Source organism: Stomoxys calcitrans, chromosome 5 (genome assembly GCF_963082655.1).
Source record: "Stomoxys calcitrans chromosome 5, idStoCalc2.1, whole genome shotgun sequence".
Lineage (NCBI taxonomy): Eukaryota > Metazoa > Arthropoda > Insecta > Diptera > Muscidae > Stomoxys > Stomoxys calcitrans.
In genome coordinates this window covers 110,101,814-110,125,797 of record NC_081556.1, presented here as the reverse complement: position 1 = coordinate 110,125,797, position 23,984 = coordinate 110,101,814, and the positions used below count along the sequence as shown (strand labels likewise).

At 39.8% G+C, this 23,984-nt stretch overlaps 2 protein-coding genes across 2 annotated transcripts in view; both read left to right on the top strand.

Moving 5' to 3' along the window:
- The window catches only part of LOC106096074 (leucine-rich repeat-containing G-protein coupled receptor 5), a 65,557-nt gene extending 46,648 nt beyond the window's left edge, over nucleotides 1-18,909 (top strand). Inside the window, exons 2-7 of the mRNA XM_013263624.2 lie at nucleotides 4,532-4,718; nucleotides 9,459-9,602; nucleotides 9,892-10,102; nucleotides 10,173-10,358; nucleotides 18,127-18,282; nucleotides 18,344-18,909. Of these exons, the coding sequence (XP_013119078.2) occupies nucleotides 4,533-4,718; nucleotides 9,459-9,602; nucleotides 9,892-10,102; nucleotides 10,173-10,358; nucleotides 18,127-18,282; nucleotides 18,344-18,513 (1,053 nt within the window). The 5' untranslated portion in view covers nucleotide 4,532 and the 3' untranslated portion in view covers nucleotides 18,514-18,909. The remainder of the gene's footprint in view (nucleotides 1-4,531; nucleotides 4,719-9,458; nucleotides 9,603-9,891; nucleotides 10,103-10,172; nucleotides 10,359-18,126; nucleotides 18,283-18,343) is intronic.
- A 4,704-nt stretch (nucleotides 18,910-23,613) lies between these two features.
- The window catches only part of LOC106095740 (uncharacterized), a 57,241-nt gene continuing 56,870 nt past the window's right edge, over nucleotides 23,614-23,984 (top strand). Inside the window, exon 1 of the mRNA XM_013263071.2 lies at nucleotides 23,614-23,909. Coding sequence (XP_013118525.1) covers nucleotides 23,651-23,909 — 259 coding nt within the window. The 5' untranslated portion in view covers nucleotides 23,614-23,650. The remainder of the gene's footprint in view (nucleotides 23,910-23,984) is intronic.

The following is a 23,984-nucleotide window of genomic DNA, read 5'->3' as shown; positions in this document are numbered from 1 at the left end:
CGATGCCAATATTACTTAAAGGTCCGCCCGTTAAACTCCTCCTTTCAAAAAGACCATTTGTGCCTCATAAACTTTCCCTAAACCGTACATATATACCGACTATAGCAATATGTAGCTTAAATGTGGTTTTTGGGAGTAGAGTATGAATCTGATATCCACTTTCGAAGCAAAAGGATTGGCAACTATAATCCACCACCAAAACTAAGAGAATGGAGGTGATCTAACATCCAAACTTTAATCGGCGGACCCTCCCCTTACATTATTTTCAAAAACGTCAGATATCGGAGATGGGTGGGGCTATTTTAGCGAAATTTAGTTTGTTTATTATAACTCAAAAACAGAAATTTGGTAACCTTATTTAGGGTAGGATATCTAGGGTGGCCGCTCCACTTCCAAAGCCGGCCAAATGGAAATATAAACCAATAATAACAATATGGTGCTCAAATGAAAGATATTTGAGACTAGATGTCGTATCTAATACATGAACCTTCACCTCACCCCCAAAAATATAAGGCTCAAATGAAAGGTATTTGGGAGTAGAGCACGAAAATGATATCCACATTGGGGCGAAACATCCGAAAGGCCGTACTAGCACCTCCAAACAGGACCTGACCTTGCCAGTATAGTGGTCAGACAAAATAAGGGAGTGCAAGAAGACGCAGCGGAGCGGGCCCTGTTCAGCTAGTGTATGCCATGTAAACCGATCTCCCGATTTGGCTTCTTTTTGGCTGAAATTATGCATATGGTGTTCTGTTATGACTTTCAACAGCTGTGCTAAGTACGGTCCAAATCAATCTATAACCTTATATAGCTCCCATATAAACCGATCTGACATTTTGCGTAGTGATTTATTAAGCCTTCCCAGTACGGTCCAAATCGGTCTATAATCTGATATAGCTCCCATGTTAACCGGTCTCTCGATCATCCTTGTTCGGTTCCTAGACGGAATTAATTTTTGCTGGTTTGACAGAAGTTTGGTATGTAGAATAAAATTATGTGCTTCAACTTAATTTATTTTGTATACATTTTTAGCAGAATCCATGGTGATGGGTTTCCAAGATTCGGCCCGGCCAAACTTATCACGCTTTTACTTGTCTTAATTAATCTTAGGTTATTTGTTTTTTCTTTTTCAAATTTTGCTTATTAATATGCTTATTCCTTCAACTAAATTCCCTATGTAGTGCACGCAAAGTCCAGTTTGGTAAACCACACATTGTGTTTCTACTGAACGTGCCCACACTCAATCACAGATATTTTTAATTCGAAATTAATGCCCAAAGCAGACTCAGTAAAAGGATATCAAATTTCAATACATTCAATCCCATCCAATTCAAAACAAAGCCCATTCACAAAAACTGTAAGCGATAGGAAGCAGAATGAAAACACACGTTTTGTTAATATCGCGCCATATTATTGATGCTAATTCATTGGGGAACAGTGTGGAACTTTCAAATAAGTACAGATGATAAGTTAAACTGACTTCATGGAAGTTTGCAAATTTACCCATGAACTTGGCAATAAGGAAACAGCGATCATATTTGTCTCATATCAATGGGTGTTGTCCGATATAAGTTCAGGCCTAATAATATGGGACTTCCTTTTTATTGCCGAGTCCGAACGGCTTGCCGCAAAGCGACACCTCTTTAGTAGAGAATGAATGAATCTGAACCGATTTCGGGTTCAGAAATCGGATATTGTGGTAGTCGTCGAGGTAGTATCTTGTATCAAATTTTGCACAACGCTTTCTTCGACTTTTGCCTTCCCCTACTGTTTTTTTTAAGTGATGGTGGTGGTATAAAAGTATTTCGATCGACCTTATTATTCGATTTCTGAATACACTGGACGAAGTACATATAAGTACATTCTTAAAAAAAAATAATTGTGATGGTCTTTTCGCTGTTGTACTTTTCACATCTGCCACACTTATCAATGATAGGAAGAAACGCTCTTTCTCTATAGGTGCTGGATGAAGCAATACTCTTTTCTATTTCCTTGAAAACTTTAGAGTATTGCTTCAAAATCGCATAATTGATATCCACAAATTTAAAAAACAACATTAGTTTGCAATTCCTGTAACTTCCTTAATTCGGCGAACTTCACAATTTTTCAGACACCGTTGAATTTGTGAGGAAAATCCCTTTCCGTAATGGTGCTGGATGAAGCAATATTGTTATTTTTTTAGATAAACATCGCAAAAACACAATTTTTTTGGGCCTAAAAATTCAAAGTCGTTTTCAAGACCCAAAACGATGTAACTCCTTCGTTTTTTCGAATTTCACAAAATTTTAAGCACTCCGCAGTTCGAAATTCGAAGACGATTCGATAAATAAACAAAATTAATTAAAATTTCACATTTTATTTTTTTTGCACTTTTTTGTAAAGGGAAACATTTTTTTTGAGTTGAGTATACAGTATTGATGATGATGGCAAAAGATGTGGATTAGTGCAACTCCTATGTCTTTTTCGGCAAAAACAAGCTCAAAATTGCATAATTCATAACCGAAAAATGCTAAAAAATCAAGGTGAGTTTGAAATTGCTGTAACATCTTTAATTTTGCGAACTTCAACATTTTTAATACATCGTTGGGTTTGTGAAAACGCGCTCTTTCCGTATTGGTGCTGGATGAGGCAATACTTTAGAGTAATGCTTGAAAATCGCATAGTTGATATCCAAAAAATTAAAAAAAAAAACAACTTGAGTTTGCAAATTCTGTTACTTTGCCTAGTTCTAAATACTAACTTCGCAATACTGTCGCTTTTTCTATGAAAAACATCGCAAAACCAATTTTGCTCAAACCCAAACCAGAATTGCTCAAAATTTCACAAAAAATATTTTTTTGCATTTTTTAGCAAAGTCTACCCTTATGAAAATTTTCAATTTTCAAAAATTGCATAATTAATATCCGAAAAATGCAAAAAACAAGTAAAAAGCCGTCAAGTTTGGATATCTACCACCTCGGGTATATATGTAAATCACCTTTCGTCTTTTATGGAATAAAGACCTTAAATCGAAAGATCGGTCTATATGGCAACTATATCCAAATCTGGACCTAGCTGGGCCATCTTCAAGAAGGATATCGAGGGGCCTAACACAACTCACTTTCCAAAATGTCAACGAAATCGGACAATAAATGCGCCTTTTATGACCCCAAGACCTGAAATCGAGGGATCGGACTACATGACAGCTTTATCCAAATCTGGACCGATCTGAGCCAAATCGAAAAAAGATGAAGAAGGGCCTAGCCCAACTCTCTGTCCCAAGTTTTAGCAAAATCGGGCAATAAATGCACCTTTTATGGGCCCTTTTATAGACCCCCCATCCTTCGGTGGTGGGTATAAAAATCCATGGTGATTTTTTTTTATGACCTCTCCTGAAACTTTTCATGTTTCCATGGTGAAAGGTATATAAGATTCGGCCTGGCCGAACTTAGCACGCTTACTTGTTATACCCACCACCATAGGATAGGAGGTATATTCATTTAGTCATTCCGTTTACAACACATCGACAAGACATTTCCGACCCTACAAAGTATATATATTTCGGATCGTGGTAAAATTCCAAGACAATTTAACCATGTCCTTGTGCCTGTCTGTCTGTCCGTCCGCCCGTCCATCAATTCTAATCACTCTGCAGACTTCAAAAATTAAGATATTGAGCTGAAATTTAGCACAAATACGTCCATTTGCTGCACGCAGGTTCTAGAACGGGCCAAATTGGACCATATTTAGATATAGATGCTATATGGACCGATCTGCCGGTTTTTGGTCTGAAGCCCATAAAAGCTGCATTTATCACCCGATTTCGCTGAAATTCAAAACAGTGAGTTGTTTGAAGCCTCCCGATATCCGACCCAAATATGGTTCAGATCGGAATATATTTAGATATGGCTTTCATATCGACTGATCTGCCGATAATGGGTCTGAAGCCCATAAAAGATTTACTTATTACCCGATTTCGCTGAAATTTGAATCAGTGAGTTGTTTTAAGCCTCCTGAACTCCGACCGAAATATGAATCAGATCAGACTATATAGATATAGCTGTCATATGGACTTATCTTCCAATTAAGGGTCTTAATCCCATAAAATGCGGATTTATTGCCAGATTATGTTACTTATATATGAGTTATTGGGACCTGAATAAAATATGATCGAGACCAGCTCAGCTCCTATTTATATAAAACTATGGTTGTAGTAGTGGAGCTGTAATAAAATAGGATGATTATTATATCCTTGATGGTAGGTATCCAAAGTTCGACATGGCCGAACTTAACACGTTTTTACTTGTTTTTTTTAATACTATTACACCTTTGTTATTGGTTTCAAAATTTTATGCCCTTGCTCACTCCAACCGAATGTAAGAGCACTTGCTCAAGTGCTTGCTAAGTGCCGGACATAATGCCGGACACTCACTCACACATACATACATACAATACTTCTTTGGTTGCAATTGTAAATCATATGGAATATTTCATCATACGCTGTGACCTCCCAAATTAACATCCTTTTTTGTGTGCATCTCTTTCATTTCAGTATGGAACTCAGTTCGGTGATCTTGCATATATCCTTTCTCGTTATTTATGCTAAAATGTTGGCATTCGGCTTCGCTGGTCCTGAGGAGCGGAAGTGTAAATATTTGCGTGTGGAGAAAATGTTAAAGATACGTTGCTACGATATGAACCTGAGGGAAGTGCCGCAGTATTTAAAATCCTCGGTGGAGGTAAGTCTAGACTTGAGTGAAATATGTGTCAAACAGTGGTAGCAAAAAAGGAGAAATCAAAAAAAAAATAAATAATAAATAAAAAAGAAATATAAATAGCGAAATATAAATAGCGAAATATGGGCTTTAAGCAGTGATGTATTAGTAGGTGGTTTTCTGTCTGTCTATGCATGCCTGAATGCCCATACATTGTGGTTAGGCAGCAGTTTTAGTGCCATCAATGAAATCCATATCAATGTTTCAACATTTTTCCCCTTACAAAAGAAGGGATGCTAGTAAGGCCTTCTGGCAGGGTTTGAATTGTGGAATATTTGAATTTTTATTTTAACCGCAATCGTTAGAATGGGACCTCGATTTCACCGTAGAACCATGAACAAAGTCCATATCAATGTTTCAATATTTTTTTTCCTTACAAGGAAGTGATGTTAGAAGGCCTCCCCTTGGAATGGCTTATAGCCTATATTGGAAGAGAAGTGTAAGACTCACTGGCATAACCATAATGGATGAAAGTATCCGATATTTGTAAAGATGTCATCGTTACTTAGTGTTGATGACCTTCTTTTTATCATTGGAAAGTTTTTTGTTGTTAGTTTTCTTTGCCCTGACTTTTCAACTCATACCTACTAACTCAATGCAACATCACAACATTGCCATCATCAATTTATTCCAATGAAACTAAATATGATGCATTCGAATCAAACTTACCGAGGTTTTGCTTTTGGATAATTTTTCAGCTGCCGCTGTTGTTTTTATATTCAGTTCTGTAAATTCCATTGCAGCAGACGGAGTTTAAGTCACAGCCTTCGTTGGCATTCCCATTTACCATTGCGAGGCCACAAATGAAACTCAATTGGCTTTAATTGATAAATAATACCCCCATGTGGGAGATAATAGCGATGGAGTACATATTCGAAAGAACGTCAGTCTCCAGTAGAACTTTTAACTGAAGTAAGTTTTTGTTTGGTTTGGTGTCTTTTTAAAGAAATTGATGGGCAGTTGATGCAATGCGATGTCAATGACATAACCTTCTCCAATGAAGGTTTAAGGGTTACGTTTAAGGCCTTGCCTTTAGAAATGATGAATAATAGAAATTAAGCTGTGATTCGATTTGATTAATTTAGGCATGGTTTAATAAAATTGGAAACAATGGGTTATACAAACTTCACCTCTATCGGTGCCAAGTATGCGATATACTGAATTGAAGAGAAGTGGGGGTATTTTTCATCACACTTTAATGACTTATGCAATGTTTGGTTTTGAAGGATGATTTTGTGAATAAACATACCCTACACCACTACAGTGGTACAGGTTATTATAGGGTAGGTTAGTTTAGCTTAGGTTGAAAAGAGGGTGCAGGTATTAATCCTCCCCATGCCACCATGGACATACACCTAAGACAGTAATCGGCTTGTTGTGCGCTCTAAAAACTATAAAGTAAGCTCTAAAAAGAAAATTTTAAGTTAGTAATTCCGTGCTACTTACAAAATCCTTAATTGTTTTCAATACCACTCCCCTAAGTTGGTTCATATCTGGTATTGTGTCTCCACCTAAGTGTCGGTATCTGTTAGACGAAAGCCGGACAATGACAAAGGAAATGCTCCACCGTCTCATCATCTTCCCCGCATGCCCTACACATGCTATGACTTGCCGCACCGATTTTACATAAGTGAGCTCGTAGTCCTATGTGCCCCATTAAGACACCCTAAGCTATACTGACCTTCTTCTTACTTCCTTTCAGTAATAACCTTGTCCTCTCACGATCTGGATCACCCCATAGGATTTTCGTCCTAGCGACTGTTTCGCTGTTCCATAATGCGCATGCATTCGTCGCCCACTTCCTTAACTCGGACTGCGTCGACCCGAAAAGCTTCGGGGTAACCAAGTTTTTTGAAGGCAGTTCTCTGGCCTTCGATGCGGATTTTGCCATCCTCAGAGAAGGCGTTAATCTCCTTCTTACACTGCAAGACTGCTCGTGACCTTACCGTCCTGGTTGTTATGGCCCTTATGGCAATTTTACTGTCGGTAAAGATGTTCACACTCGACTTCCTCGCGTTAGCAACACACCACTTCACGCATTCCGTGATCCCCCGGATCTCCGCCTGCAGGACCGTATTATGGCCAGGCAGTCTAAAACAGATCTCAGTGCCTGGGTTCTCAATATTAACCCCCCGACCCACTCTGTCCTCTAGCTTAGATCCATCCGTGTAACATAATCTTCCAGATGGCAATACAAGGGTTCCATCAATCCAAGACTGTGCCGATGGCAGCAGTGCCTCGCACTCTACTTTACGATTCATCTCAGGTATCCGATCGGAAACCTTTTCCCTTCCTTCCAGGTTTCCTATCGTCGTCTCGATTATATTGCGATGGTATGAACTGCTCCCATACTCAATCCATTCTGCCATCGCCTTAAGTCTCATAGCCGTAGTGGCTGCCTCACACTTATTCTGTATGCCAATGGGTCGGATATCTAGAATAGTCTCCAGTGCCTTAGTGGGCGTGGTCCTCAACGCTCCGCCTATGCCAAGACAACATATTCTCTGAACCTGTTGTATGGTCCTTATGGTGCACTTTTTCTCCTTAGCAGTCGACCAAACTACTGAGGTGTCAGTGGACTATCGTCGGATTCAGGCCCCATTACGAGCTTACGGCCCGTCTACATAGTGTCCAACATCTGTGAGCCTTCTCAGTACGCTCCTGAATGTGACACTTCCAATTCAGTTTCTTGTCCAAGATCATACCTAAGTATTTGACCTTGTCAGATGTAGAAATCGTCTTATTGAGGAAACGTGGTGCGTTAAATTGGCCTACCCTCGTCTTCCTCGTGAATAGGCATATTTCAGTCTTCTCTGGGTTAACATTGAGACCTCTGAGTATAGCCCAGTCATATACCATATGCAAAACACTTTCGTCCCTTTTGCATAGTTCGTTGGGATCCTTATCCCTTAGAAGTATTTTAACAACTTCTGCATAGTTTACGGGTTCAAATCCCTCCTCAGTCAGCATTCGTAATATGCCATTTATGGTGGTCACCCATAGCAGTGGCGATAAAAGTCCCCCCCCCCCCCCCTGTGGCGTGCCTTGTACCACTTTCTCCCTTATATTTATGCCATGGGACACACAATTTATCCATCTGTCCCTTAGCATATGGTTTATCCAATCTCTAAGGACCGGGTCCACCCGGTACTGGTCTAAGGATTGGATCAGTGTGTCGATCCGCTCATTGTTAAAAGCCCCCTCGATGTCAATGCATACCGCCAGTGTGTACATTTTGGCATCAAAGGATTCTTCTATTTTATGCACAACCTCGTGCAGGGCAATCTCCACCGACCTTCCCTTCACATAGAGATGCTGTTTGTATTTGAGCAGTTCGCTGGATGTCCTACTCTCTATCACGGTGTCCACAATACGTTCCATGGTTTTGAGTTGAAAGGACGTAAGGCTTATGGGTCGTCAGAGGGAGAGGGGTCCGTTTTTATTATTCCTTTGTTTGTTTCTCATAGTGATTCTTATAGTTTTTAGTTACTGGCCCAGCGCCCCAACCGCATTAGTCTTATGGGATCGCACATATATCCCTCGTTGTCGCGAGCCGCTTGCTCCAAGATTCGACGCTCGCCTCCAGCCGCCACTAACCTGGGAACAAACGCTGATATTGGCCATTGGTTATTTGAAGACGCCAATAACTCGCCTTGTCATCTCGAGTATCATTGGCACTCAGTGTCAACTGACCCTCCAGTGCCACCTGACCAGCTCAAAATTCCGGCCTGTGTGGTGCTCATAATCGTTATAGTCTTCCCCCAAACATTTACTAAAAGCCCAAGAACGAATTGCGCTTCATGGTAGAGCTTTTAGTATGCACTCAGAATTGTTAGTTCTTGCAATTTTATGAAAATTTTTTGCTGGGCTTCCTTGTCACCTACTAACGCCTCAGTTTGGACATGGGGTTTTGTGAGAAACATTTAATTTGATGGCACCATTAACGCTATCGAACTGTTCGCTGGAAAGCTTCCAGGAGTTACGTTTTGCTCTGGACATTGTATGGTATTTTTTGAGTCATGCGTATCGGACATCCTGTATCACAATGCCGCTCCTTTGCATTACATGCAGGCGAAAGAATAGATTACGCCTATCAAGTAGACATAGTTACACGCATCAAAATACAACGGCTGCGTTGGCTAGGACACGCAAACCGGGAAGACCAAAAGCCCGATGGAAAGATCAAGTTGTGGGAGACACCTCGAAACTTGATGTCAGAGATTTTAGAATGAGCGCAGAAGATCGAGGCGCTTAGAACGCTATTCTACGTTCGGCTAGTGGAACAAATATTCTGTCATAGCCAATTAAAGTAAAGTAAAGTATCAAGTAGACATATAAGTATCAACATCCTTTTAGGATCTAAATATGATCAAGAGGTCCCTTCGGAAGTTCGGTTGGCAGTTGTATAAAGTATTGGCTAACTACAGACCTTATTTGATATAAATTCAGTCCAACTATTTCTAAATGTGTGAAATCAGGAGACCAATTTGAATTGCTTGTAAAAGTCATACATAGCTAGATCGATTTGAATGCCAAGAAGATCGGAAATAAACATAATTTATGAGTTCTATCATCAATGTTGAAGATTTTCGTATTGCTTTTGCACTTATTTTATTTAGTTAAGTTTTAAATGTATTTTAGTCTATTTGTCTCTTTCAACTACATCTTAATCCCATTTTTTGTTTAACTTCTTCCTCAATGCAGGTTTTAGATTTATCATATAATCGCATCAGGAAACTGAAACGCAGCTCATTTCAACCCTACAGAAGTGTGAAATTTCTATTACTCTATGACAATTTGATACAAACCGTTGAACCGGGTACCTTCTCCGATCTCAAATCACTGCAGGTGAGTTTTCCTAGACTTTTTAATGAATGGCATCATGCAAGTAATGCAAAATGGCAATTAAACTATCAAAGCATCTCTGAAATTAATAAAAACAAATTGGACAGTTGATGCACTCATTAATGTTGGTGTAATTGTTGTTTAAGAAAAAGTAATCAAACAACATGCAATTGTCACATTTCGAATTAAAAAAAAACTTGCCTGCCACACGATTAACAATAATTATGACACTAGTCACTAGTAATTAGTAATTTTGTGCCAACATTTTATTCTACTCATTTTTTGATTATAGGAAATTGATCTATCCAATAATGGCCTATTGACAATACCTATGGAGCTGTTACAACTGCCTTCGTTGAGAAATCTATACATTGATAGCAATGAATTGATAAATCTGGAGCGAGATCTAGAAGCTTTGGAAACTCCTATAAGGGCGCCCTTGGAGTACATTAATGTGGCCGATTGTGGTCTGCAAGATATACCCAATTTTGGTATATTACCAAGTGAGTTGTTGTTGGATGGAATGAGGTTTATCTGTAGGCTTTATTTGAAATACAAATTTTTTTATTACAGAATTATGGCACATAAATGCCTCCATGAATCCGCTGATGGATTTAAGCATAGAACGATTTGCCAATTGGTGCAATTTAAAAAGCATTGACTTGACACAATCGAAATTAAATCAATGCCAGTGTCAACAGGTCAATAATCATTTAAGAGCGATATCGGCTAAAACGAAATTTGTTCCAGTCTGTTTGGGTAAGTTAAATTGCTCATTAGCTTCTTAAAAACGAAACAAGTAACTAGTAAAAGCGTGTTAAGTTCGGCGGGACCAATCTTGGGAACACACCACCAGGGATTCTGCAAAAAATCTATACAAAAATAAATTTAGATTCCAAAGTACATGCGAAATTTTAGCCAAATTGGACAAAAATTGAGGCTTCCAGTGGCTCAAGACGGCAAATCGGATCGGTTTATATGGGAGCTATATCTGGTTATAGACTGATTCGGACTGTACTTAATACAGTTGTTGGAAGTCATAACATAACATTATGTGCAAAATTTTACCCAATTCGGACACAAATTGCGGCTTCCAGGGGTTGAAGAGATCAAATCGGGGGATCGATTTATATGGAAGCTACTAGCTGAACGGTGCCCTCTCCGCCGAGCCTTCTTTTACTTTATATGGAGCAAAATTTTCATTTGAGTATTTATTTTCAGCAATTAAAGAGCTTTTAGTGAAATATTGGGTTGCCCAAAAAGTAATTGCGGATTTTTCATATAATCGGCGTTGACAAATTTTTTCACAGCTTGTGACTCTGTAATTGCATTCTTTCTTCTGTCAGTTATCAGCTGTTACTTTTAGCTTGCTTTAGAAAAAAAGTGTAAAAAAAGTATATTTGATTGAAGTTCATTCTAAGTTTTATTAAAAATGCATTTACTTTCTTTTAAAAAATCCGCAATTACTTTTTGGGCAACCCAATAGTATAACGCTTGACTAACAGTTTAACAATATAAGTGCCTTTATCTGAATCCCATATGATCTTTATTGGCCTTCGAATTTAAGTTTGGATGTACGGTATACTCCATTCATAAAATACTTTATTTCAGCCCGATATTCTCATGATGTCTGATTTAGGAGTGTTTTTGGGGGTGAGGTGCTCCCCCAGACACTTGGCCCTGAAAAAATATCAGCATCGTGGATTTTCTCTCAAATGTCATTTATTTAAACCCCAACCAATGGCAAGGTTTAAGGGGAGTTTACAGGATGAGGCGTCCCCCAGACATATGGCCCCAAAATAGTTTATCAAATTCGGTTTTGTAATCTCAAATACCTCTCATTTGAGACACATATTGACATGGTCAAAAAATGTTTTCCCCTTGGCGGGTGTTTTGGGGTGAGGGGTGATGCCCTAAATACATGGTCCTACATTTGGATATAAAATTCGTATTCTACTCCCAAATACCTTTATTTGAGCCCCATATTGCGATTGTCAGTAACTAATTGCTGTTTGTGGGATGTTTCAGGGAAGTGGTACTCCCAGAAAATTGGTCCCGAAAGTGGGTATCAATACCGTACTCTTCTCCCCAATACCTTTCATTTGAGCCCCATATTGAGGTGGTCGGTAAATATGCCCGATTTAGGGGTGTTTTGGGGAGTGAGGTGGTCCCCCAAAAACTTAGCCCTGAGAATATATCAGCATCTCATATATCTATACATCATTTATTTGAACCCCATATTGCCATTGGCCTCAAAATTGGATATCAAATTCATTTTCTAATCTCAAATAACATTCACTTAAATCCCTTATTGCAAAAGCCGGCAAATATGTCCGGTTTGGGGTATGGGCCATAAAAACTATGAATATCGAGCTCCGAGGGACGTCCCCTAGACAGTTGGTCCTGAATTTTTATATCAGATTCTTGGTCTACTCATAACTACCTATCATTTGAGCCTCATTTTTCCATAATCGGGGATTGGGCGGCCACTCAGTGACTTGGCCCTGAAAATTTATATCAGATTCGTGTTCTACTTTAAAATAACTCTTATTTGAGCCCCATACTGCAAAGGTCAGCAAATACGTCCTATTTGGATGGTGTTATGGGTTTGGGGTGGACCCATACACACTTTTTTTCGAATATTGATATCAGATTCGTGCGCTACTCCCAAAGACCTTTCATTTGAGCCCAATGGAGGAGGGGCGGCCCTCCAAATACTTGGTCCCACATTTGGATATCAGATTCGTATTCTACATTCAAATACCTTTTATTTAAGCCCCATATTGCCATTGTCATTAAATAAGTCCTGTTTGGGAGGTGTTTTGAGGAAGGGGTGGACCCCCAGAAACGTGGTCCCACATTGGGAAATTAGATTCGTATTCTACTCTCGAATGCCTTTCATTTGAGTCCCATATTGCCATGGTCGGTAAATATGTCCGATTTAAGGGTGTTTTAGGGGTTGGGGTTTTAGTGTTTCCCAAACATCCCATTACGGAACAAATTAGGGGGAAATTAACTTCTCACAATATCAATTGAGTGCTGCCCGTTTCAAATTTAAGCTCAATGATAAGGGGACCTCCTGTTTAATGCCGAGTCCGAACGGCGTGTCACTGAAAAGCAACACCTCTTGGTTGAGAAGTTGTACATGGCTGAAATACTCACAAATGTCGCCAGCATTTGGTGAGGGGATAACCACCGCTGAAAAATATTTTAAGGTGTTGTCGCCGGCAGGATTTGAACCTGGGCGTTTGGGCACGATAGGCGGGCACCTAACCTATGCACCACGGGGCTGGGGTAGTCCATCAAATACTTAGTCCGACAATTGGATATCAGATATGTTTTCTAAACTTAAATACCTTTCATTTGAGTCCCATATTGTCGTGATTGGTCTATTTATATATTTGGTAAGCTTTAGGGTTGGGGCAGCCCCCATAGGTACCCCATCGGAAAGTCATAACAGAACACTATATGCAAAATTTCAGCCAAATCGAAGAAAAATTGCGTCTTGTAAGGGCTCAAGAAGTCAAATCGGGAGATCGGTGTATATGGGAGCTATATGAGGTTATAGACCAATTCGGACCTTATTTGACGCGTTTGGTGGAAGTCATAACGGAACACCATGTGCTCAATTTCAGCCTAATCGGACAAAAATTGAAGCTTCAAGGGGCTCAAGAATTCAAATCGGGAGATCGGTTTATATGGGAGCTATATCCGAATTTGAACCGATATGACTCATTTGCAATACCCATGACCTACATTGATAATTGATAAATATCTGTGCAAAATTTCAAGCGTCTAGCTTTACGACTTCGGCCGCTATTGTGACTTCGACAGAAGGACGGACGGACATGACTAGATCGACTCAGGTGGGTGCCTACCATGAATAACCTGTTACGAATGCTGACTGAAGAGCGATTTGCGTCCGTCTGATACGCAGATGATGTTATAATACTTCTAAGGGGTAAATATATGAATCAGCTATTTAGAAGTGGCAATAGGTTTTTGGAGATGGCATACGACTGGGCTAAACCTAAGGGCTTCAATGTCAATCCAGAAAAGACTGAAATCTGCCAGCTCACGAAGAATGCGAAGATGAGGCAATTTGAGAGATATCTTACAAGGTCAAAAACTTAGAATTGATTTTTAACAAAAAACTGATCTGGAAGTGTCATATTCCGAAGCGTACCGAGATGGCTAACAGATATTGGAATATGTAGACGGTTCGTTGGGGGGTCCGAATCCGACAATAGTACACTGGCTTTACAGGAGAGTGATAGGACCAATACTCACTAACGACTAGTTTGGGGGACTGCGATGAGAAAAAGTGCAGGATAATACAACAGGTTCAGAGAACATGTTGTCTTGGCATTGGCAGGGCGATGGGGCCCACGACTACTGAGGTACTGGAGACTATTCTAGATATCCTATCCATAGACCTTCAAAATTGGTGTTAGGCAGCCACAGTGGCCTTTGGTTGCTATACCTCACCGCGGCCGGGGTAGTCAATAAATTTGATTTGTATTGTCAATTCAAGTGGTTGTTAGTTTAAACGATGCGTCAAAACTATTACTATTTCCTTTCTTGATTTTCTGAATCTTTTGCTCCTAGCACTTGTAACTAGCAGAAAAAGGGACAAGCAATTACACATGGGGTTGTTTTAGTAGATTGCCAAATGGCCTTTATTTTGTTTGAGCTTATATACTCTTACAGTTAACAATGGTCTTAAAGATAAATGCTTATTTATACGAAAGTTATATTAAAACAAGTAAAAGCAAATTCAAGAACTAAATGCAGTTATGCAGACGCATGCAGATTTAAATTGAGTTGATTGACTCTACGTATGTGCTATGCAAATACATTTCCATAACTGCTGAGTTGCCGAAAATGGTAAATGACTCGATTTGTTCAGTGACCTATATTGGCGCATTTATTAAAATGTTTGTTTCAATTGATGGCATACATTTTGTTTCTAGTTTCTTAAAATGTATCAATATTATTTTAATATGTTTTATTTAGAAAGTTGTATTTAATCTAGGCGATACAGGGACAGACTTGAGTTCTAGTCGGTGCTGGCTATGCGTATCTCAGAGACATGATTCATTCATTCAAATCGTACAAAAATTGCAGCTTCAAGGGGCTCAAGAATTCAAATCGGGAGATCGGTTTATATGGGAGCTATATCCGAATTTGAACCGATATGACTCATTTGCAATACCTACGACCTACATTGATAATTGATAAGTATCTGTGCAAAATTTCAAGCGGCTAGCTTTGCGACTTCGGCCGCTATCGTGACTTCGACAGAAGGTCGGACGGACATGACTAGATCGACTCAGGTGGGTGCCTACCATGAATAACCTGTTACGAATGCTGACTGAAGAGGGATTTGAGCCCGTCTGATACGCAGTTGATGTTATAATACTTCTAAGGGGTAAATATATGAATCAGCTATGTAGAAGTGCTAATAGGTTTTTGGAGATGGCATACGACTGGGCTAAACCTAAGGGCTTCAATGTCAATCCAGAGAAGACTGAATTCTGCCAGCTCACGCAGAAGGCGAAGATGAGCCAATTTGAGAGATATCTTACAAGGTCAAAAACTTAGAATTGATTTTTAACAAAAAACTGATCTGGAAGTGTCATATTCCGAAGCGTACCGAGATGGCTAACAGATATTGGAATATGTAGACGGTTCGTTGGGGGGTCCGAATCCGAGAATAGTACACTGGCTTTACAGGAGAGTGATAGGACCAATACTCACTAACGATTAGTTTGGGGGACTGCGATGAGAAAAAGTGCAGGATAATACAACAGGTTCAGAGAACATGTTGTCTTGGCATTGGCAGGGCGATGGGGCCCACGACTACTGAGGTACTGGAGACTATTCTAGATATCCTATCCATAGACCTTCAAAATTGGTGTTAGGCAGCCACAGTGGCCTTTGGTTGCTATACCTCACCGGTGCCGGGGTAGTCAATAAATTTGATTTGTATTGTCAATTCAAGAAGGGGTAGTTGTTGTTAGTTTAAACGATGCGTCAAAACTATCACTATTTCCTTTCTTGAGTTTCTGAATCTTTTGCTCCTAGCACTTGTAACTAGCAGAAAAAGGGACAAGCAATTACACATGGGGTTGTTTTAGTAGATTGCCAAATGGCCTTTATTTTGTTTGAGCTTATATACTCTTACAGTTAACAATGGTCTTAAAGATAAATGCTTATTTATACGAAAGTTATATTAAAACAAGTAAAAGCAAATTCAAGAACTAAATGCAGTTATGCAGACGCATGCAGATTTAAATTGAGTTGATTGACTCTACATATGTGCTATGCAAATACATTTCCATAACTGCTGAGTTGCCGAAAATGGTAAATGACTCGATTTGTTCAGTGACCTATATTGGCGCATTTATTAAAATGTTTGTTTCAATTGATGGCATACATTTTGTTTCTAGTTTCTTAAAATGTATCAATATTATTTTAATATGTTTTATTTAGAAAGTTGTATTTAATCTAGGCGATACAGGGACAGACTTGAGTTCTAGTCGGTGCTGGCTATGCGTATCTCAGAGACATGATTCATTCACGGCGTGGCTACGTCACAAAATCACGGGGTGGCGGTGGTAGACAGATAGTACGAGTGTGTGTTTGAGGGCTTAGTGGCTCCTATGTCTGAAGGACAAATACGAGGTGCAGGCTATGTGTATCTCAGAGACGTGAATCATTCACGGCGTGGAAACGGCACAAAATCACGAGATGGCGTTTGTAGACAGATGGCACGTGTGAGTGTTTGCGGATACTGCACTAAATCGCCGGTTCGCGGACTTAGACAGATGGCACGAGTGTGTGTTCGCGGCCTCTTCGGCTCCTATGTCTGAAGGACAATGGCGAGCCTACTTATATCTCCGAAACGTGATTCATTCACGGCGTGAATACGGCACTAAATCACGTGGTGGCAATCGTAGACAGATGACACTAGTAGGGCTCGGGCGGGCTCAGCGTTTACTATGTCTAAAGGACACAAACGATATGCTGGCTACGCAAATACGACACTAAATCGCTGTGTAGCGGTCGTAGATAGATGGAAGTAGTGTGTGGTTGCGGGCTCAGCGGTTCCTATGTCGGAAGGACAAACACGAGGTGCTGGCTATGTGTATCTCCGAGACGTGACTGATTCATAGTGTGGATACGGCACTAAATCACGGAATGGCGGTCGTAGACAGATGGCGGGAGTGTGTGTTTGAGGGCTCAGCGGCTCTTTTGTCTGAAGAACAAAGGCAAGGTGCTGACAATGTGTATTTTCGAGAAGTTATTCTTTCATGGCGTGGGTACGGCACTAAATCAGGGGGTAGCTGTCGTAGACAGATGGCACGAGTGTGTGTTCGCTGCATAAGCGGCTCCTATGTTTGACGGACATATACGAGGTGCTGACTACGTGTTTTTCCGAGACGCGATTCACTCTCGGCGTGGATACCGTACTAAATAACGGGGTGGAAGTTGTAGACCATTGGCATGAGTGTGTATTCAAGCTTAGCGTCTGTGTCTATATCTGAAGAACAAATACGATGTGCTGGCTACGCGAATACGGCACTAAATCACAGGGTGGCGGTGGTAGACAGATGCAACTAGTGTGTTTGCGGGCTTGGCGGCTCCTACGTCTGAAGGACAAACTCGAGATACTGGCTATGTGTACCTCCGAGACGTGACTCATTCATGATGTGGATACGGTACTAAATCACCGGTTGGCTGTCGTAGACAGATGGCACAAGTGTGTGTTCGCGGCCTCAGCAACTCCTATGTCTGAAGGACAATGGCGAGGTGCTGCCTACGTGATTCACTCACGGCGTGCATACGTTATTAAATCACGTGGTGGCAATCGTAGACAGATGACACGAGTGGGGTGGTCGCGGGCTCAGCATTTACTTTGTCTGAAGAACAAATACGATGTACTGGCTACGCGGATACGGCACTAAATCACGGGGTGGCGTTTGTAGACAGATGGAACTAGTGTGTTTGGGGCTCAGTGGCTGCGGGCTCAGCGGCTCCTATGTCTGAAGGACAAACACGAGGTGCTGGCTATGTGTATCTGCGAGACGTGACTCATTCATTGTGTTGATAAGGCACTAAATCACGGGTTGGCGGTAGTAGGCAGATGGCGTGAGTGTGTGTTTGGGGGCTCAGCGGCTCTGTTGTCTGAAGGACAAAGAGGAGATGCGTGTATTTCCGAGACCTGATTCTTTCACGCCGTGGTTATGGCACTAAATCAGCGGACGACCTCAGCGGTTCTTATGTCTTGTGAACATCGTGCAAAATGCTGGAGCCTATTTTAAATCCTAGGCTATGACACTCATACTCAGTACATACTTAAATTTCCCAATCCACTTACCCGGATACTGCCTCAACGCGACTGGAGAGGGCTTTGGGCTAAAACTGCTTAAAGAGACATTTATTAAACTTCACATTAAGATACGAGTATTATCAAACTTTTATAAATATTTTAATCATCTCTCATTGTCTTCTCCTTTTACAGAAACCTTTGATAACTCTATTTGCCCATTGCCCTATAATTTTACCATAGACTCGGAAACTTTTCAAACATGCAAGACATCGGTGGCCAAAGCGGAAGCTCGAAATCTGGGAATATTTGTGACCGGTTGTGCCGGAGGCATTCTTGTGGTGATTTTACGTAGGTGGTCAAGCTTACAACAAAAGACATTTTAATATGTTAATCATTCATTTCATTACAGTTGTCTGGTACTGCATACATCGAAAACGCAAGAGACGCAATAAAAAACTTCAAGCTGCTGCCTTGCATCGCAAGAGTCTGGTGATATCGCCGAAAAATGCCATAAACAAAAGCGAGAAGGAATTCCATTTTAATCACAACGATGAGTTGTTGTGCTGTGATACTGCCTGAAAGAAACAACCTAAAATTCTAGTCCTATGTTTAGGACTTTCACATAAAGTGTCAAGTAAAATAGAAATGTGCCTCAAATATTTTAAAATTGCTTACCATAGAAATAAGTTGTAAAAGTCTTATTTATTTTTATTATTGCCTTTAGTTTATAGTTTGAGACCTAGAGCAAGACTAGTGGAGACTAGAGTACTATAGGATTAGAAAGAATGCAATGTGTGTGCCAGAGGTCTCCGATTATTGTCAGATGATCTTTGACCTTAACTTTTTATTTAACAAAATTCCTAGTCTAAGTTAATATATTTCTAGTTTAGATAAAGATTTGCATAGAATCCAAATGTAAACTTAAAGCCAATCACCATGGTGCCTTATTAAAGTAATCGAAGAGTTATTAATGTATATGTATTTTTGTACCAAATGAAAAGGGACATATATTTTTGTATGTACCAGCTACTTATAAGTTTGTATATATAGAATAAAATATACCCCCAAGGAGAGCTAAAAAAAACGAAGAAAAACGACTTAAAAAATTAAGAAATGAAAAAAAAAAACAAAATTATAAACTTCAATGCTGTTGATGTTTTCTTTTATGACTTTTGTTCGCCAGGTTGTAATAATCGGATGGCACATATGTGTGGGGGTGCTGAAATTCAACCATGGATCAATGTATGTTAAATGCTTGCATGTCCTGGCGTAAAGTGTGTCATACATATGTACGTAAACAGTTCAATGTCCTTAATTGCTCATGTTGGTAGTTAATCTTCAATCTAGAATATTCTATAAAGCAGGGGCGTAGTGTAAAAGGATAAAATTTGTGTAAAAGGATAAAATTCGGCAGGGCCGAATCTTGGGAAACCACCACATTGGCTTCCGTATAAAATGTCCACAACTAAACATAGTTGAAGACATATGGGTATTTTACGTATCACATTTCTGCCAAATAAGCCCAATTGAAGATTCTAGGAGTCGTAGAAGATTAATCCGGAGATCGGTTTATATGACAGCTATATCAGGTTTTGAACCGATTTGAACCATACTTAAAGCAATTGTTGGAAATTATAACAAAACACCTCATGTAAAATTTCAGCCACATCGGATCGGAACAATTGCGCCCTCTAGGGGCTCATTTCAATTTCAGCCAAATCGGATAATAATTGCGCCCTCTAGAGGCTCAAGAAGTCAAGATTCCAGATTGGTTTATATGGCAGCTATATCAGGTTATGGACCAATTTCAACCATACTAGGCATAGTTGTTGGAAGTCATAACAAGACACGTCATACAAAATTTCAGCCAAATCGGATAATAATTGCGCCCTCTAGAGGCTCACGAAGTCAATATTCCAGATTGGTTTATATGGCAGCTATATCAGATTATGGACCGATTTCAACCATACTTAGCACAGTTGTTGGAAAAGAACAAAACACCTCATGCAATTTCAGCCAAATCGGATAAGAATTATGCCCTCTAGAGACTCAAGAAGTCAAAATCCAAGATCTGTTTATATGGCAGCTATATCAAAACATGGACCGATTTGCCCCATTAACAATCCCAACCAACCTACACTAATAAGAAGTATTTGTGCAACATTTCAGGAAGCCATCTTTACTCCTTCGAATGTTAGTGTGCTTTTGACAGGCGGACGGACGGACATGGCGGACATGGTGTAACAAATAGAATGACGAAATTAGTATACCTCCATCCTATGGTGGAGGTACGAAATGAGTGAACTTTGTGCAGGGCGGATGGATAGGGATAAAATTGTGAAATTTGACTTAAAAGCCGTCTGGTGCAAAATGATGAGGGTGAAAAGAAAAATTGGAAAATTTGTACTGGTGGTGTGAGAAAGCGTACGTTTAGTACGGCAATTGGTAACATTTGGTACTTTCTCAAAAGAGAGAGCTAGTGGTCTGAAATTTGGCATGTAGGTACAATTAAGAAATAAATAATTGATGAATAAATAATCTATAAACAATTTGTTCAATTTGGTACCAAAATTGGCACTGTCTTTAATGATGGATCAAGAGGTCTGAAATTTGGCATGCAGCTACAACTAGGAAATATATGATGTGTGACTAAAGGATCTATTAAAAATTCGTACATTTTGGTACCAAAATTTAGTACTATCTGTACAGATGGAGCTAGAGGTCTGTAATTTGGCATGCAGGTACAACTAGAAAAAATATGATGGGTGACTAAATTATCTATTTAAAATTCGTAAATTTTTGTTCCAAAATGAGAGACCATCAGTAAAAATTTTCAGCGGTGGTTTTCCCCTCCAAATGCTGATAACATTTGTGGGGTACTATGCCATGTAAAACTTCTCTCGAAAAATATGTCGCATTGCGGCACGCCGTTCGAACTCGGCTATAAAAAGGAGGCCCCTTACATTGAGCTTAAAACTTGAATCGGACTGCACTCATTGATAAGTGAGAAGTTTGCCCCAGTTCCTTAGTGGAATGTTCATGGGTAAAATTCGCAATTTGCATTACCGTAGGATGGAGGGTATACCGATCAAATAATTCCGTTTATAACACATCAAATTCTTGATCGTCTTGACATTATAAGTCCATCCAGCCATATCCGTCCGCCTTTCCATCCGCTCCCATATAAATCGATCTCCCGATTTGACTTATTGAGCCCTTAGTAGCAATTGCTGTACAATTGAGCTAAAATTTTTCACGTAATGTTCTGTCACGGCTTTCAACAAACGTGCTAGATTAGGTTAGATTTAAGTGGCAATCTGCCATTAGGCTCACTTAGACCTTTTTCGTCCCTTGTGATACCACTAGACCGTTTTTAAAAGCCCAACAACTTGCGAATGTTCACATCTGCTAAATCAGGCAAGTTATTAAGGAAGTGGGAGTCTAATCCTTCTGAGTGTCAGTGTGGGACACATACACATCTCTCCTTTCTCGACATCCTCACAGCTTCTGCAAAAGTCGTTGCTGGCAATCACCATGTTTTCTGATCAGAAAGTGACCTGTCATGACAGACACAATGACTGAGACGTCTGTTCCAGCGAGCGATAGTAAAGCAGTTGACCTCTTCAAGTCTAAACCAGGCCACATTATTTTGGAATACCCATAATCCCCCTTTGGGACCATCTATGATCCGTTGACCTTCGCGCCTGATCCTGAAGACTTAGTTTACATGGCGCTAGAGCCATACCCATTCAAATGCGGCACCTGGCCAACCCAGGCCCAGGTAATTCTGGACATCGGAGTATACAGGTGACAGTCCATAGCTTATCCCAATCTAATTGTTTCTATGTTTGCAGCCCTCATCTTTACAATATTGCCAAGTATGGTCCGAATCGATGTATAACTTGACAGAGATTCCATGTAAACCGATCTTCCCATTTGGCACCTTGAGGCCCTAGAAGTCACAATTGTTGTCCGATTGAGCTGAAATTTTGTACGTGGTGTTTTGTTAAAACTTCCAACAATCGTACCAAGTATAGTCCGAATCGGTTTATAACCTGATGTAAATAGATCCCATATAAAGCAATCTCCCGATATGACATCTTGAACAACTAGAAGTCACAAGCCCTAGAAACCACCATCATCTAGCTGTCCTTGGCGACATTAGCAAGGGTTCTTGAACCCATATTACTACTGTTCGCTTTAGTTCGCATTCGGTTAACTAGGGGGCGCTTTCTGAATCTAGACGTGTAGCTTTTGGAGTAACCTATGCAGCGAATCCGAATTAAGGGAGCCTCTCTCCTTAACGGTGAAAGTTTTGCACGAAATCTAAACCTGAGAAAGACGTGCCATTTATTATTCCAATCCCCTCAAATATTGGTTTGCCAGAGAAGTCCGATGGCCTAGGCCTATTTATTAATGCGTTTCGATTTTATTCAACCGATAAGTCTAATTTTTTCTTAGGCAATAGTAGCTTCATCATATGAAGCATTCGTAATACTTTTACGCATTTCATTTGTTTTCATACAAAATTTTATAGAGATTCTTCCATTTGTTTAATAAGCAAAAATCATGATTATGGTGTATACTTCCTTCCATTGTTTGTTGCTAAGTGTACATTGAATTGATTTATTTGGGTTCGTGTCTTAGATAAGTATACCAATCGTTATATGTTGTCGCTCACGTATGATCGCATTGTAGTACAGTTTAAAACCTTTTGCTGAGGCTATACCCACTAGCGGTGTTTTAAGATCATTCGAATGATGTTCAACTAGCCGCTGGTAGATGGCTGCCAAAAATGGTGGATTTCGAAATTAAAATTTTCAAAGGAAGACTACACCAAAAATCTAAAGTAAGATCTTCGACAAATATATCCTCCACCAAAAATCAATTTTTGGAGAATTTCTTCGTTTTAAGCAGAAAAATCTGAGAAAAAATATTACCAGAATTGCTCACTCACTAAAGTTCCTAAGATATAAAATCTTAAGAAATAATATCGACTTTTTGGGAGCTGCAAGAGCTAAAGTAGCGATTTGGAACATTTCTGGGCACAAAAGCAACAAGTCTTAACAGAAGTCATCATGCAAAATTTCAAACAATTGTGCCCTCTCGTGGTCTAAAACATCAAATCGGCAAATTGGTTTTTATGGGTACAATATGTCTACACGGACCGAATTGATTTTGTCTATAGGAATTAACAAATGCTATCCATGGAGAGATTCGAACAAGCCGTTCTAGCCCGGTTTTTATGGGTACGATTGATTTTATCCACAGGAATTGACAAATCCTATTCATGATGGAGGATGGAGATTCGACCGAGCCCAGCCTAGCCCGCTCTTACTTAAAATCAATCAATATTTTAATTGCTCTTGAGCACTAAATAGATGAAATGTTCAGCCCCTCTTATATTTTAAATAACCTACAAAACTTGTGGTGCTGCTTTCTAATGTGTGTTGTAATGCCATTTTGCAAATGGCAAAGGATAATTTGTCGTGCAATTCGTTTATATGGACATAAGCAAACATAATAAACAACATAAACCCCCTTTCACTAGCACTTAACACCAACATGTGTATATCCCTCGCAGGGTAATTATGGCTCGAGGAAAAATCGAATATTCTATATTTAGTATATGACACGTCCTTAACTCGCATGGTTTTGCAAAACTGAGAATCGGAAAATTGTGAAATTTAAAAAGCAAAAAGGAAAAAAATTGAAAATGTTATTAAAAACTAAACTAATGTGGCTGATAATGCCTTTTTATTTGCTAGCAGTGCTCGATGAGTTGCTCTATTGTTCGGCCTACATGAACAGTGTTCGCATTGAGGAGATACCCTTTGCCTTGAGGATACACAATTACAATCGTAGCAGGGTAAATCCTTTAAAACAGCCCCAAACGGAGGAGAGGCATAGTAGCATTTTTGCAACAAAGCGTTTGGATCAGCACAAAGGATTTTTGAAGATTTTTAATGTTCCATGTAAGATGCGTTGATGTGAATTGGAGTAGCTTTTGAGAGCATTTTTCCTTCGTTCATCCATTGAATCATCATGTG